Source organism: Erpetoichthys calabaricus, chromosome 2 (genome assembly GCF_900747795.2).
Source record: "Erpetoichthys calabaricus chromosome 2, fErpCal1.3, whole genome shotgun sequence".
Taxonomy (NCBI): Eukaryota; Metazoa; Chordata; class Cladistia; order Polypteriformes; family Polypteridae; genus Erpetoichthys; species Erpetoichthys calabaricus.
In genome coordinates this window covers 146616701-146632585 of record NC_041395.2, presented here as the reverse complement: position 1 = coordinate 146632585, position 15885 = coordinate 146616701, and the positions used below count along the sequence as shown (strand labels likewise).

The 15885-nt window shown below is 37.4% G+C and overlaps 1 protein-coding gene across 3 annotated transcripts in view; it reads left to right on the top strand.

Annotated features, from left to right (window-relative positions):
* The window catches only part of atp11b (ATPase phospholipid transporting 11B (putative)), a 208324-nt gene that overhangs the window by 171056 nt on the left and 21383 nt on the right, over positions 1-15885 (top strand). For all 3 annotated transcript variants that reach the window (XM_051923917.1, XM_028794610.2, XM_051923918.1), the window contains 2 exons: positions 5329-5432; positions 10003-10168. In XM_051923917.1, the coding sequence (XP_051779877.1) occupies positions 5329-5432; positions 10003-10168 (270 nt within the window). The remainder of the gene's footprint in view (positions 1-5328; positions 5433-10002; positions 10169-15885) is intronic.

The following is a 15885-nucleotide window of genomic DNA, read 5'->3' as shown; positions in this document are numbered from 1 at the left end:
CCTGCCATTGCTATGCCCCAAACATTATGGTTCCCAGAAATGAGGGGACCATGTAGACAAAGTGTTGTCATTTCTCCATGGTGTAACTGAAAATGTATGCAAATACCCCTAAATAAAAGTCTGAAATGTGCATTTTAAGAATTGTTTCATTTGTAATTTGAAACTGTGGAGCAGAGGGGTAAATCATGTAAAAATGTGCTTTGTCCCAAACATTATGCAAGGCACTGTACCTTTCCCATTTGAAAGCAATATGCTCGTCAAATAACCGCAGCAAACAGTATCAGTAGTACACGGAGAAGCTAAAGTTATTGCTTGAAAAAATGTTGTTTATATATCCCAAATGAGTACCACTTGATAAATTTCATTTAGTGCATCTGGTCTTGCTTACAGTTACTGTTTTCTTTTAGAAATAAACCAAAAAAACAAAGGAAAAAAGGGGACTGTCACAGTTACTACAGACCAGTGATGCTGACTTCCATTGTAATGAAATGTTTTGAAAGACAGGTGCTAAGATGCATTAAAGTGAATTTCCCAATAATACAGACCATCTCCAATTTGCGTATTGTCATAGCCGGATCACAAAGAATGACCAATTGCTTGCACTTAATACTGTTCTCATATACCTGGATAATAACTGCTGTGCCACAGTACTGTGAATAGACTACTTCTTAGCATTTAAAACAGTTGAACCACCAAAGATTATCACCAGAATCTTAGATTGAGACATAGTGAGACCATCTAAAAAATACATTTTAGAATTCCTAACTGGCAGAACCTGTCATGTCAATGTGGCCAGTATTACTTCCTCCTCACTGATCTTCAGCAGAGATACTCCCAAGAGTTGTATGCTGAGCCCTCTGCTGTACCTTTTTTTTTTTACCAATCACTATGTGACCAAACACAGCTTTATCTTTATAATTACATTTTCTGAAGATACCATCATAACTTTGATGAGATTGTTTTCAGCGAAAAGGTTTGCTTTCTAGAGCTGTAGTGTCAGGACAACAATCTATTCCCTGGCAAAACAAAGGAGCTGGCCATTGACTTCACATGGCATTCAATCTGTATTGAAGGGGATGCTATGATGGTCAGTAGATTTAAACTTCCTGGAAGTCTGGGAGATGGTCAGCATGTCTACATTAATGCTGACTAACTTCTCCATGTACACAGTAGAATCTGTACTTACTGGCTGTATAACTTCAAGACAGCAAAGCGTTGAGAGGGATGTGAAGTCAGTAGTGATTATAACTAACAGAATAAAGCTGTATTCTTTAAAGTACATATATAGCATATGCTGTTTTAGAAAGACTAACAGTATTGTTAAAACACGTCTATTTCATGGGCCATAAGGTTACTCAGCAGTTACTCTTGCTGACCCAATGCATGAGTTTGTGTATGCATATTTTGTTATATTGCAGTCTTACACTAAAACCATTTATATTTTTTCTCAACACTCAATACCCCAGAATGGCAAAGGAATTTTTCCAAATTTAGTTTGACACTTGAAATACGGCTCAGGTGCATTGCAGTTCTATTGATCATCTTTGAAATGATGTACACCTTGTTTGGAATTCTGTCTGTGGTCAATACAGTTGATTGTGCATGGTTATGAATGGCACACCTGTATATAAGGTCCCATATTTGAAAATAAGTATCAGAACAAAAAACAAGCCCAGGGGTTGAAGAATTGCTTGATGGGCTTAGAGACAGGATTGTGTCAAGGCACAGATCTGGAGAAGGCTACAAAATGTTTCTTCAGCAATGAAGGTTCCCAAGAACAGCACAGTGTCCACTATAATCCTTCAGTGGAATTCCAGAGAGCTTATGCAGAGTTAGGAGAAACATCCAGACTTACAACCACCACTGCAGCCCTCCACCAATCTGAACTTTATGACAGAGTGACCAGGTGACACATGAAATCCCACTTGGAGTTTGCAAAAACGGCACCTACAGAGCTCTCAGATTATGAGAAGCAAAATTCTCTAATCTGATAAAACTAAACTCATGTCTGAAGGGCACCGCTTATCATGTGTTCAGTACAGTTCCAGTGGTATAACATGGTGATGGCAGCATCATGTTGTGAGGTTGTTTATCATCATTGGGGAAATGCAGACTAGTCAGGTTTGAGCGGAAGCTGAATGGAGCAAAGTACATCTATCTTCAGCGAAAACCTGCTCCAGAGTGCTCTTACCTCAGACTGGGTTGAAAGATCACCTTCCAACAGGACACTAATCCTAAGCACAAAGCAAAGACAACACAAAATGGCTTAGGGAAAGTACTGTGAATGGTTGTGAGTGGCCCAACCCATCTGAACACCTCTGGAGGGACCTGAAAATAGCTGTTCATTGATGGTCTTTAACCAACCTGACAGAGCTTGAGAGGATCTTCAGAGAAGAATGACAGAAAATCCCCAAGTCCAGATGTGTGAAGCATGTCCTTTCATGTAATACCCTAGAACACTCCATGCTGTAATCACTGCCAAAGGTTCTTCAACTAAGTAAAGAGTCTGAATGTTTGCATCCATTTGATACAGCATGTTTTTGTTTTTAAGAAATTAGCAAAAATGTATAAAATCTTGTTTTTGCTTTGTCATTTTGAGGTATTGAGTGTTGCTTGATTTAAGTAAAAAGTTAATTTAGCATAAGTGTGCAACGTGAAGCGTGTAAAAAGTAAAGGCATCTGAATACTTTCTACAGGCGGTGTGTATGTATGTATGTACAGTTAGGTCCATAAATATTTGGACAGAGACAACTTTTTTCTAATTTTGGTTCTGTACATTACCACAATGAATTTTAAATGAAACAACTCCGATGCAGTTGAAGTGCAGACTTTCAGCTTTAATTCAGTGGGGTGAACAAAACGATTGCATAAAAATGTGAGGCAACTAAAGCATTTTTTAACACAATCCCTTCATTTCAGGGGCTCAAAAGTAATTGGACAATTGACTCAAAGGCTATTTCATGGGCAGGTGTGGGCAAGTCTGTCGTTATGTCATTATCAATTAAGCAGATAAAAGGCCTGGAGTTGATTTGAGGTGTGGTGCTTGCATGTGGAAGATTTTGCTGTGAACAGACAACATGCGGTTAAAGGAGCTCTCCATGCACGTGAAAGAAGCCATCCTTAAGCTGCGAAAACAGAAAAAACCCATCCGAGAAATTGCTACAATATTACAAGTGGCAAAATCTACAGTTTGGTACATCCTGAGAAAGAAAACAAGCACTGGTGAACTCAGCAACGCAAAAAGACCTGGACGTCCACGGAAGACAACAGTGGTGGATGATCGCAGAATCATTTCCATGGTGAAGAGAAACCCCTTCACAACAGCCAACCAAGTGAACAACACTCTCCAGGGGGTAGGCGTATCGATATCCAAGTCTACCATAAAGAGAAGACGGCATGAAAGTAAATACGGAGGGTGCACTGCAAGGTGCAAGCCACTCATAAGCCTCAAGAATAGAAAGGCTATATTGGACTTTGCTAAAGAACATCTAAAAAAAGCCAGCACAGTTCTGGAAAAACATTCTTTGGACAGATGAAACCAAGATCAACCTCTACCAGAATGATGGCAAGAAAAAAGTATGGAGAAGGCGTGGAACAGCTCATTATCCAAAGCATACCACATCATCTGTAAAACACGGTGGAGGCAGTGTGATGGCTTGGGCGTGCATGGCTGCCAGTGGCACTGGGACACAAGTGTTTATTGATGATGTGACACAGGACAGAAGCAGCCGAATGAATTGTGAGGTGTTCAGAGACGTACTGTCTGCTCAAATCCAGCTAAATGCAGTCAAATTGATTGGGCGGCGTTTCATGATACAGATGGACAATGACCCAAAACATACAGCCAAAGCAACCCAGGAGTTTATTAAAGCAAAGAAGTGGAAAATTCTTGAATAGCCAAGTTAGTCACCTGATCTTAACCCAATTGAGCATGCATTTCACTTGTTGAAGACTAAACTTCGGACAGAAAGGCCCATAAACAAACAGCAACTGAAAGTTGCTGCAGTAAAGGCCTGGCAGAGCATTAAAAAGGAGGAAACCCAGCATCTGGTGATCTCCATGAGTTCAAGACTTCAGGCTGTCATTGCCAGCAAAGGGTTTTCAACCAAGTATTAGAAATGAACATTTTATTTCCAGTTATTTAATTTGTCCAATTACTTTTGAGCCCCTGGAATGAAGGGATTGTGTTTAAAAAATGCTTTAGTTGCCTCACATTTTTATGCAATCGTTTTGTTCACCCCACTGAATTAAAGCTGAAAGTCTGCACTTCAACTGCATCTGAGTTGTTTCATTTAAAATTCATTGTGGTAATGTACAGAACCAAAATTAGAAAAAAGTTGTCTCTGTCCAAATATTTATGGACCTAACTGTATGTATGTATACAGATATGGATAGATATATACTACCTGTCAGGTGTTTATAACACCTGCAGTGTTCCAGTGTGCTTCTTTTTATTTAAGCAGCTCAGGTCCAGAGAATAACTTGAAATGACACAAAGGTAAGCAGTAAAATGCCAAAGGTTAAAAAAAATGAAGTTTATCTTTTCCAAAACTAAAAATAACAGTATCTTAAATCTTATACAAAAAGGCATTTTACAGGGAACAAATAATAGGTTAAAAATGTACTTTTCTGCAGCAATGGAAGTTAATGAAGTTTTGAAAGTTAATAACAAACAATTCCTACAAGTGTCTCAGGTTTGGTTGATCATTTACAAACCCTCCCTGTATCGAAGAAGTGTTAGAACAAATTGTTTTGCTCCACCTGTTGTAGCATTATTTGGACACTATTGTACTGCATAAAGTAGTATATTGCAATCTTAATGGTGAGAAAAAGGCAATTAACACCCTTTAGAGAAATAACAAAGAAAGCCAAGGAGTTAGTATTTCCTACACCATCAAAGGGAACTTTGAAACTGGAGGTCTTTAACAGGACAGGAACAGGTCTTGCAGACAGGAACCTCATAGGACTACAAGGTCAAGCACAGCTTAATAGTGGTCAAAGTAAGCAAGTCTCACTTTTTATGCTTAATTTCAAAGTACATTGAGACATTAAACTGCATAAATTTTGGTAAAAACTGGAAAGGGTTGGGGCGGGCATTCCAAAACGTTTGCCCATTTTGGTAATGATTTTCCTACTGCCACTCTTCATTCACATTTGGAAATGAGAAGTGCTTACTTGGATCACTGGTGTTTTCAAGCCACCATGAATGTTGAGCATTTTTCAGTTTGATACATGTTAATATGTTCTATTTATGTGTGTGTGTGTGTGTGTGTATTTGTTTGTGTGCATATATAATACACACACATAAATAAATCTCTTTTTTTCCAGCTTGCATTGGAAACTCATTTCTGGACATGGATGAACCATTTTGTGACTTGGGGTTCAATTGCATTTTATTTCATTTTTTCCTTATTTTATGGAGGAATTATTTGGTAAGTTGAGTTTCGGTGCACTTTAAACAGTATATCAAAAATGCCCACTGAAAATATTATTTTTTAACATTTATGAATGTATTTGTAAGAGTGATCCTCATTTCAGTATTATCAATAGTTTAAGCAGACCTGATCTACATTGAAACTTTACAATTTGCATTTAGTCAGTTGACAATTCATGAGAAATCCATATTTATGGAATGTAAAAGTGTATGACCCTGGCAAAGCTATCCCTTTAAACTGATATTCAGTGTCCATCACATGCACCAGACCAGATGTTTAATTTCATTTTAAATGTGAAGTGAGAGCTAACACTTTGTAGAAGCTCTGGTTTTCACAAGGCCCTCAATTGAAACAATTTTTCATGCAAATGTATATGTTAGAAGGGTGTACATTCATTACAAAGGAATTTAAAACTAACTGACACAATTAAGTTTTATTTATTAGATTCAATTATATGCATTCTTCATAAAATAGTCCCTCAGTATATCAGCAACAAATTCAGGTACAACAAAGAAAATGGAAATTTAAAAGTGGTAGGTGAAGCTACTTTCAGAGCAGTATGAAGTCAGATATCGGGGAAAAAGGAACAAAATTGTATATTGGAAAATTAGCTTTAGTAATACTTGAGGTGTCAGAGCCTTAATTAATTACATACTACAAAGTGATTTATTCCATTTCAAATGTGATACTGAAGGCATCTTACAGAAACAGAATACACTTGGAAAGCTATTCAGTAACATGTTATAGGATGGTCCTTCAGCATTTAGAACAGCAAGGAATGGTATGTGCCTGACCCTGTTTTTGCAATGTCACAAGTAATATATTTGTAGAGGTACATACATTTTTAATTTAAGCAATCAAAAATTCCACAATATATTAATACTATAATATCTACAACAGCGGCTTCCATTATGTGTTGCCTTTAATGGCTACACATATTATCACCTTATGTTAAAATAAAGGTATTTGCAGATATATGCAGATTCTGTAGGAATGGTCAAGGTTGTGGAATGTTGAGGATCATCTCTACTTATACGGAATCTGCCTGTAGGAAAAAGGGAACTGAACTGATCAGATGGTGTAGCCTAAATACTCCAAAACTGAATGTCAATAACACAGAATAACTAATGGGAAAAAAATGAAAAGACTCAACATTAAATAAAAATGAAAACAAATTCTAAAGGTGGAGGAGTGCTGCTTCTGTACTCTTAACATGGTAGACAAATTCATTATGTTCAAGAAAACTTTTAAGATACTCAGCTGTCATTCCTGCTTCACAGTGCTAGCATCTGCATTGAGTTTGCATATTTTTCCTGCATATTTATGGAGTGATACGTATCTGGGTGTGTCAGTAATCAGTTCAGTACAGATTTATTGTTATGTGAACAAAGTACAATGAAACTCTTATGTGCTGTCTTCACCATAACTTTGATACCTGGCTTGAATCTACCTCTGCAGTTTATGTAAAATCACAATAAAGAGTGTAATAGGCAATAAGTAAGCACCATTTAGGAAAAATATTTTTATGATTTAAGTATGCATCTATCTGTTGTTACAAAGTATGGCAAAACATAACCATTGAAAAAAACTGAATTGCAATGACAAATCTTTGGCAATTTGACAAATGGGGGGTTAGAGGATGTGGCAAGACTCCACCCATGATGCCTGCTGCAAGCAAACAAGTGAACAGAAAATATTTCTACCTCATTCACATAGTACCAAGAATCTGATTGAATAAATTATTTCTAGTTTACTTTAGCTGTCACGTGTGCACCTCAGAAGGCATGTTTTCTTAAATCAAAATTTTTGCTGCTTCAAATTTATTGAAGCTGGTAAATTTTGAGGCCTTTTTTTCACCTTGGAACCATAGTACCCCTCACCTCCATGATCAAAGGCAAGTGCAGGCTAGGTATTTAAGATTTATTTTTTTAAATACTTCATATGAAATGCTTTTTCGTGTGGCAAATTAACATATGCCATGATCCATATTACTAACCGAGAATGCTAAACCGGATGATGGACGCAGGCACATCCGGCAATGGGCCATAGCTGCAAAAAGACGTACTGCGCAGGCGCAAAAAGAGTCCGCGAGAGTCGGCTGAGGAGCCGAGAAAGGCGGACAAAAGAGGGCGAGAGAGGCGGATGAGGGGCCGCGAGAGGCGGACAAGACCACAGAAAACAGGAGTGAGCACATACAAAAAGGAGTCACAGAAATGAGGCGCAACAAGCACCTAAAAAAGGAAAAGGCACATAAAAAAGTAGTCAAACGCGGGGAAAGCACGAAACACATTGCACACGAAACTAAACACACCAAAAAAAAAGAACAGACGAGCGCACAACAGCAAGGCACGACCCCCCCCACCCCACCCCACCCCACCCTACAGGCACAGGACGGGACACACACCAAGAGGGGGATTCAACAAGCCCATGGAAGACAAAAAAAAGAACACAAAACCGCCCCACAGACCCTACAAGCAAGGGACGGGACACACACAAAGAGGGGGATTCAAACAAGACACAGGAACACAAAAAGAAAGAAGACGCTCGCGCGACAACAATCCTCAACCCTCCCCCACACATCCATAAGAAGTGACACCCAAAGCCACATATTCTAAAGTGAACGTCGACACCTTCACACTAGGCAGCATAGGTGGATGTCCTTTCAATAAAGCACTATTAACCGTTCAACTGCAGAAAAGGATACATATTAACAGTGAGTGCGATCCTCCTTATTACTTATCCATATTTCGCATGCTAAGAAAGAAACAAGTCATGAATACACAGTCACGGGTACAAAACAATTCGGAAAGGATAACGGGAACAAACACACGAACACGAAAGAAACAAGAAAATAGACGGCGGCGCATAAAGCGCGCTTAAAAATGTCTCGGATCAAAAAACGCAAAGCACAAGTGACACCGTTACAAAGACATGCCCAAATGGACAGACACAATGAACGTTGACGCATTCAGCGCGCGTGTCAAAGTGCTGCATCGAAGAAGCACGATTTCAAACCGAAAGAGCTCGCGTATCACACATACAAAAAAGGGAGCGAAGAGACAGAATAAATGAACGGAGACGTGAACAACGCGCAAATAAACTGACAGAAAAAAAAAAAAGCAAGACGCGAAAAGCACCAAGCTCAAATGACCGACATACAAAAACGGACAAGGCTCGATACAAACAATGCACGGCGTAGACTGAAATGGACTTTGCGCAAAGCGGAGGCGAATAAAAAAAAAGAAAAAAATAGCGCGTCACAAATAATGGACATGCAACAAAAAGGCAATCAAACGCAAAAAGCGAAACATGCCTGTTGCGGACATCAACGCCACACACCTGTTAAACGCTTACGCAAAATGACTGAAAACGCCTTCAATAAGGAATCCACTATTGAGGAAAATTCATTGGGATTAATGAATGTCATTTGCAATCATTGTCATTCACTTAACTTCACAGAAGAAACAACTGGCAATACAAGTAATGAATTTACACGTTGTTGTCAAAAAGGTCAGATTAGACTGCCTCCTTTACATTCATATCCTGAATATCTAAAGAAGCTTCTAACTAACGATGTGCCTGAAAGTAAAAACTTTATGAACTGCATTAGATCCTACAATAGTTCATTTGCTTTTCCATCAACCGGAGTACATATCAGGCCACCAAAAGGCAATGGCCCATACTGCTTTCGCATATGTGGACAAATATTGCATCGCATTGGAACAGTGCACCCTGAAACAAATCAACAACGCAAATATGCACAAATCTACATCCTAGATCCAGATGAGGCAATCTATCAACTCATGAACCTTCCTGAAAACAAACAATGCACAGAGCTTATAATGAGAAACGTCTCTCATGTCATAAACAATCACCCATTAGCTAAGTCTATAAAAATGCTACATGAAGTTTAAAAGGAGGCAAATACAAAAGCAAATGCAGAAGGTATAGCGGCAACTACATTTGCTTTGGTCTTGATAAAGGACAAAGAACAAGATCCAAGACGATACAATCTGCCCGTAGTTAATGACAGTGGCAATTGTCTTTCAAAGTAAACATGGTGAGCCTCCATTTCACAGAGATATTGTTCTACATTTACGTCCTGATGAAAACAACACACCTACATTCCAACGCATGGACATTTGCTTTCCGCTTCTTGATACTTTATTTGATATTTCTATGCGCATCATCCAAAGCTGCACACTATTCTATATCTAATTCATACATCTCACTCTTTGTCATGTCCCAACGCCAGGGGTTGGCAAGCGAAGCGAGCAGGGGGCGGAGCCCCCTAGTTGTAAAGAAATGGCTTTGACTAGAAAAATACCAAACGAATCCTTTAAGTAATGAGTGTAGCATTAAGAATCTGTTTGTTTAGTGTAAAAAAAGAAAAAAAATGTCTCTGAGATGCATCATTTATGTTTTTTCCTATTCAATAAAAAAAACAGAAGCTGATATTTGATTGCAAAAATTTAAGTTTTTATAGTGAGTTGTATATTTTGATTTTTGGTTTACTGAACTATTTGTTTATGGTGATTTTTTTGTTTGTTTTTGTTTCATTTTCTAGGCCATTTTTGCACACACAAGACATGTATTTTGTCTTTGTTCAGCTACTTTCTAGTGGCTCTGCCTGGTTTGCTATTATTCTTATTGTTATTACTTGTCTTTTCCCTGATGTCATCAAGAGTGTTTTCTACAGGCACCTTCAACCCACAAACACTCAGAAGACTCAGGTAAGATATACTGTATTAGTAAGAGCATAATGAAAGCTTATTTTATTTCAACAGTATTAGTATTTGTGTGTGTGTGTTTATATATGTATATATATATATATATATATATATATATATATATGTGTATATATATATATATATATGTATATATATATATATATGTGTATATATATATACATATATGTATATATATATATATATGTATATGTATATATATATATATATATATATATATGTATATATATATATATATATACACACACACACACACACAAATATTCTTTTGAACTCAGCAAGTACTGTAAATCTTTTCTGTAAATAGTGATGAGGTGCCATTTTTAGGAAAGTAACAGTTATCAGTACATTATTGTATATACCAATACTGTGTTGCATTTTACTGATTGTGTGATCCTTGCTTCCTTTGGAGGTATAAATATCATTCAGTTAAAACTTTTGCTCAAATGCATTGTATTCTGTATGATTAGAAATGCACTTGTATGGCAGAATGCATGAGCTATTCACTAAAATTTGACACAGCAATTCACTTTTGAAGCATGGCATGGCATTACCTAGATTTAGCTGTAGGACTTGATTTTTATAGCTTATACTGTATATACAAGCAATACATATTTTAAGGCTGAATTTTTAAGGATATATTCATTGATTTAAAAGGAACTCTTTGCCCCTAGTCTAGGTTGTACATAATAAAATTTCCTAAATTATATATGAATTTGAGAAATTATTTTAAAGGAAATAATAGTAACATACATACATACGCAATTTCAATTCATAGTTGCAGTAGGCAAGAGCCCATCCAGGCAGCACTGGGCACAAAACAAGGAACAGCCAGACAGACCGACAGAGCCCACTCATGACACTGACACTGGCCAAATTTGGAATCACAGTTTAATCTAAGTAGCACATGTTGGGAACTTGTCAGGAAGCTGTTGTCGCTAGAGAAAAACCTTTGTAGACAAGGAGGAGAATGTACAGAGGTTGGCTTCTTGCATAGAGAATTTGTTTTGGGGGTCACGTGTTGGGCATTCTAATCATATATAAAGATATGATGATATCATATGATAGATGATGGATATGATGGTAGTTTTGATGCTGGTGATTCTTGATTGATAATCAGCGGAGCATTTTGGTGTTGGCAGTTCCGTCTTCTCAAAAAACCTTGAGGATAGATGAAAACTTGCAGTGATGGAGTTCTTGCAGCACCTTCAGTTTCTGTCACAAAGAGATACAGGTTTCAGAAGCATAGAGGAGGGTTCTTATAACCACTGCACAGTACACTGCAAGTTTGTTCTCTATTTGAAGTGCATTGTTGTCAAAGGCCCACAAGTGCAGCTTTACATACTGTATGTATCATGGGCTACATGTATCCTTTTTGGTAATCTCTTCATCAATATTACAGAGAAAGAAAAGATGCTATCAAGGTAGGAATAAGCATGCGATTTGGTCAAGTAGGCAATGAAGGATGCTAACTTTAACATCCGGGGTCCTCATGGCCTGGAGCAGGTCGGAAGAGTTTCTGTGATTTTAATTATATTTATTTCAAGACCCTATGTTGTGTACCCACACTGTATCAGCCAGTTCAGTAGGACCCTGATGAGGATGTTTCCAGCAATTTAGAGCAAGTAAATTCCTTTGTAGCTTCCAAAGCATGACCTTCAACCTTTCTTAATAGTGGCACTAATGGCACCACTGAAATTGCTTGAGAACTTAATCTTTTCCCATATGTGCCAGCATGAACTGGTGCAGCTGGGAAGAAAGCACAGGACCACCCATCTTGAAGACATGTGTGGATACGTTGTTTGGGCCATCGATCCATTGGTTTCAAGGGAGGTGGAGCATCAAGGTGGGGTGGTTTAGGTGTTTTGGGAATCAGTTGACAAAGACTTTGTCAACTTTGATTTGATGGTTCAGCAGGACTTGGAAGTGCTATGTTTCTCCACAATTAGCATTTTGGCCCATGGAAAAGTAGTGCCATTCATACTTTTCAAAGGTGCAGAGGCATTGAACCTGGTGTTGAAGAGCGACATGATGTAAGAGTGAAAATTCCTCATGTCTTGTTTTTCTACATAACCCTGAATTTCAGCAGTCTTTATAAGCCACCAGTTATTATTGATCTGTGTGATCCAGATTTGTACTTGGGCCTTTATGCATTTGTAATGTTCTCTTTTATGTTTATAATCCAGAATATTTTCTAGCTGGGTTCTGGCTTGGTGTTTCTGGTTGATAAAGTCAGAGATTTGAGCATCATTTTCATCTAACCAGTCTTGGCGTTTCTGTGCTTGGTATTACAGATGCTCAATATTAGTCTTCGTCACTGTGCCTTTCAAGGTCTGCTCATTAGTAGGGGCTGACTGACATGTTGATAAAGTCTGGTGGAGCTCATTTTTGAGTGCCAACTGCAACTGTTGGGTGAAAGTGGAGTTTTGCAGGGTGATACACATCAAGTCTTTTGTTGAAGAGCAGGAGAATTTAACCATTATATTGCATTTAACCATTTGTAGTCACCATTGATTTAAACAATTTTGCCTTATTTACATATTTTACAGATATTGATTATATATCTTTCTGTGTTAAGTGAATGTGCAATAAATTTTAATTTTGCTAAATACATGAATTTTAATGATCATAATTTACATGAATATATTTTTACGTTCAGAGTGGTGAACTCAATAACCAGGTTTCCATCCAAGGAGTTTTTGCGAAAAAATATTTAGCGCTTCAAATTTTTTTACCGATATAGCTGATGGAAATGCTAATTATCGATAAAATGTTGTACATGTTGACATAATATTTTTCCGTTTAACTTTAGCGCATAAATTCCATATCGATACTTCAGATGTCGCAAAAACTACATTGGAAACACTTTTTGTCGGAAAAAAGGGCTTTAACGCAAATAAATGTGTCACTTTCATCACGTGCAATCAAAACGAGAATGGCGAAGCGGTTCGCATGGTCTGATGAAGAGACTCGTTATTTCCTCAATTTAATTTAATCATTAATATTAACTTTAGTTTTTTTTTGACTAAACGTCGTTATTTTGTATTAATTCAAATTTCAGTTTTAATTAAAAACCTTAAGGGAAGCAAGTTACAGTACTAATTCAGTTGTTATCGCACTGAGAAGGGATGTTGAAAGGTAGGCTCACCTGTACAGATCCGATGCTGCAAACACAGCTGCATCATGGGCACTTCCAGGAGTGCCAACGCAAATGTCTCGTATCATGCACCTGTCATCAACAAGGGCCTGGAGAACAATAGATGGCCACCCTTTGCGATTAATGTAATCGCGGTAGCCTTCCGTCAGGGGAAGAATAGGCACATGCGTGCCATCCAGCGCACTGTAAATCTGTGGCACAAGATGCACTAAGGAATTGCGGTATGCAATTTCATTGGCCTCCGCTACAGTCGGAAGTCTGATATAACGCCGCATTAATTTTTCTTTAATAGCGGTGCACACAGCATATACACATCGATGGACGGTAGTTTTACTAACCCCGAAAGTTTCTCCAACTACTCTATACTCGACGCAGGTTGCCAGCGTGTAAAGGGCGATGGCAATCCGCTTTTGGGTTGGAACCGGTGGTCGGTGGCAACCTGTGATGGCCGCAACATCAGGACTGATGAATCCACACAACATCTCAAACGTTGGCCGTGTCATTCTAAAATGTTGCAGCCAGAGATTTTCTGTGAAGTGTCTCTCCACCACCTCCTCCCAGAGGTCTTATTCCGTCGTCGTCTCCCATACCCGTGGGTTTTGTCGCACTGGGGTACTTTCTTCGAGCTCTAGGGCTATCAGACAAGCAACTGCTTCAATCTGCTGTCGTCTTCGGATATTATGTACAATTCCAATTATTTGTGAAACTGAAATAACAGTAAGCTGGCAAATTTCAAAAAACTGTCTGAATAATCTCTCCATTTCTTTGTTGCTTTGTTTAGTGGAGGGGGTGTAACGTGGAAAACAAAAAGTAGATAATTTGGTGACATACACAAAATTATGTATGGAAACGGCTCAAGGGCAGATTTTTTTCGCGATACAACAAAACTTATGCGACAGTTCGTTTTTGGGGGGGGGGATGACGTCATCACGCACACCATTTTATCGATAAAAAGCCAGTTGGATGGAAACAGGCTGGAGACAGCAAATTTCGCACATTTTTTTTACGTATATTCTGTTTGTCGATAACAACGTCGCAAAAAACTGGATGGAAACTTAGCTTTTTATACTGTATACTGTAATAATTCACTGACAGGTGAGATTTTGCAGTAGGTGAACTATACAGCTGAGAGCTTATTTTATCATTGTTCAGGTACTCATTAAAATCATAATATATTTTATTAGTACTAATCACCGTTCTCAACACAGTTGCTTGAAAGTTTCATACTTTAACAACAATAAATTCAAAATATTAATGATTATTGAATAGACTAATCAGTAAAATTGTAACTTGAAAACTTTTTTCATGAAGATAATGAAATTATAAACTTGTATGTAACAAAACGCGGCTTATCTGGAGCAAACATGCATAAATGAATAGATTTTTATTTAGATAAATATTTGGTTCTTGATGTCTGAGAAAGAGTCCAGTGTCTCCAAATACCAGTTTTATCTGCAGCAAAGAAAAGACGACTCCAGGATGCTAATCATAATACACTTTTTGTCAAGTCATCTTTTGTCCAGTGTCTGTGTTCTTTTGCCCATTTTAACATTTGCAAACTAATAAAAGACAATTTACTTGTTTTATGGAATAGAATAACGGTTTTCATTGGTGCTAATGCAATTACAGAGGTTTCTTTAATAACCAATTAGCATTTAAACATGACTAATTAAGAATAAGCTAAATGGGTATACAATTAGCACACCAAAGGAATGTCTGCTAAAAATGGGGCATTGATTGCATTTGAATAATAAATTAAAAATCTGTGCTGGTAATATCTTGGCTGTATTTTTAAATCAATATAATGGTTTGTTGATTAAAAGGTATCAGTTTCTATCAAAATTCTAAACCTTTTAATGCCTAGTATATGTGCTTTGACGCAAGTTTAAAATAATCATCTTACGTTTAATAAGAGATGTAGAACAGAGAAATTGCCAAAGTGTGTACATTTGCATTTAAAAATATACAGTACATGCCTTTGTTATTTTCAGCTCATCTGTTCATGGTAAAATGCAAGCATTAGTAGACCAAGTCAACAGAATAAAATCTCATTATTAATCTCAATTTTATTTAAAAACCAAGTACTTCAACATTTTATAAATGTTCAGGTGTCTTATGAAAATAACCTTATCTTGGTAGTTACAGGAAGTAGAGTGAATGCTGTATTTTTTTTTTCTTGCAAACTAAAATCAAATGATACGCTTGCCTTTTACAGGATTCTTTAAGCAAGCAGTCACAGATTTAGATGCTTTATAAAATGATATATTCATTAAGTTGTGAGCTCACTATATATTGCTCACAAAGTGATAGGCAGCTGTATAGAGAACAAACTATATTCAGGTATGTACTGTATGTTTATATTTAACAATGTAACTGCTGAACTTAGAGTAACAAAAGGCTGACTCTACTTAAAAGAAAAAAATATACCCATTGGCTATATACAGTGTAGAGAAATAAAATAAACATCAGATTGTCCCAGAATAATAATAATAGTGAATGAAAATAAATGGTAATCCTCTCTTGAAAACTCTTTTGTAAGGTATAT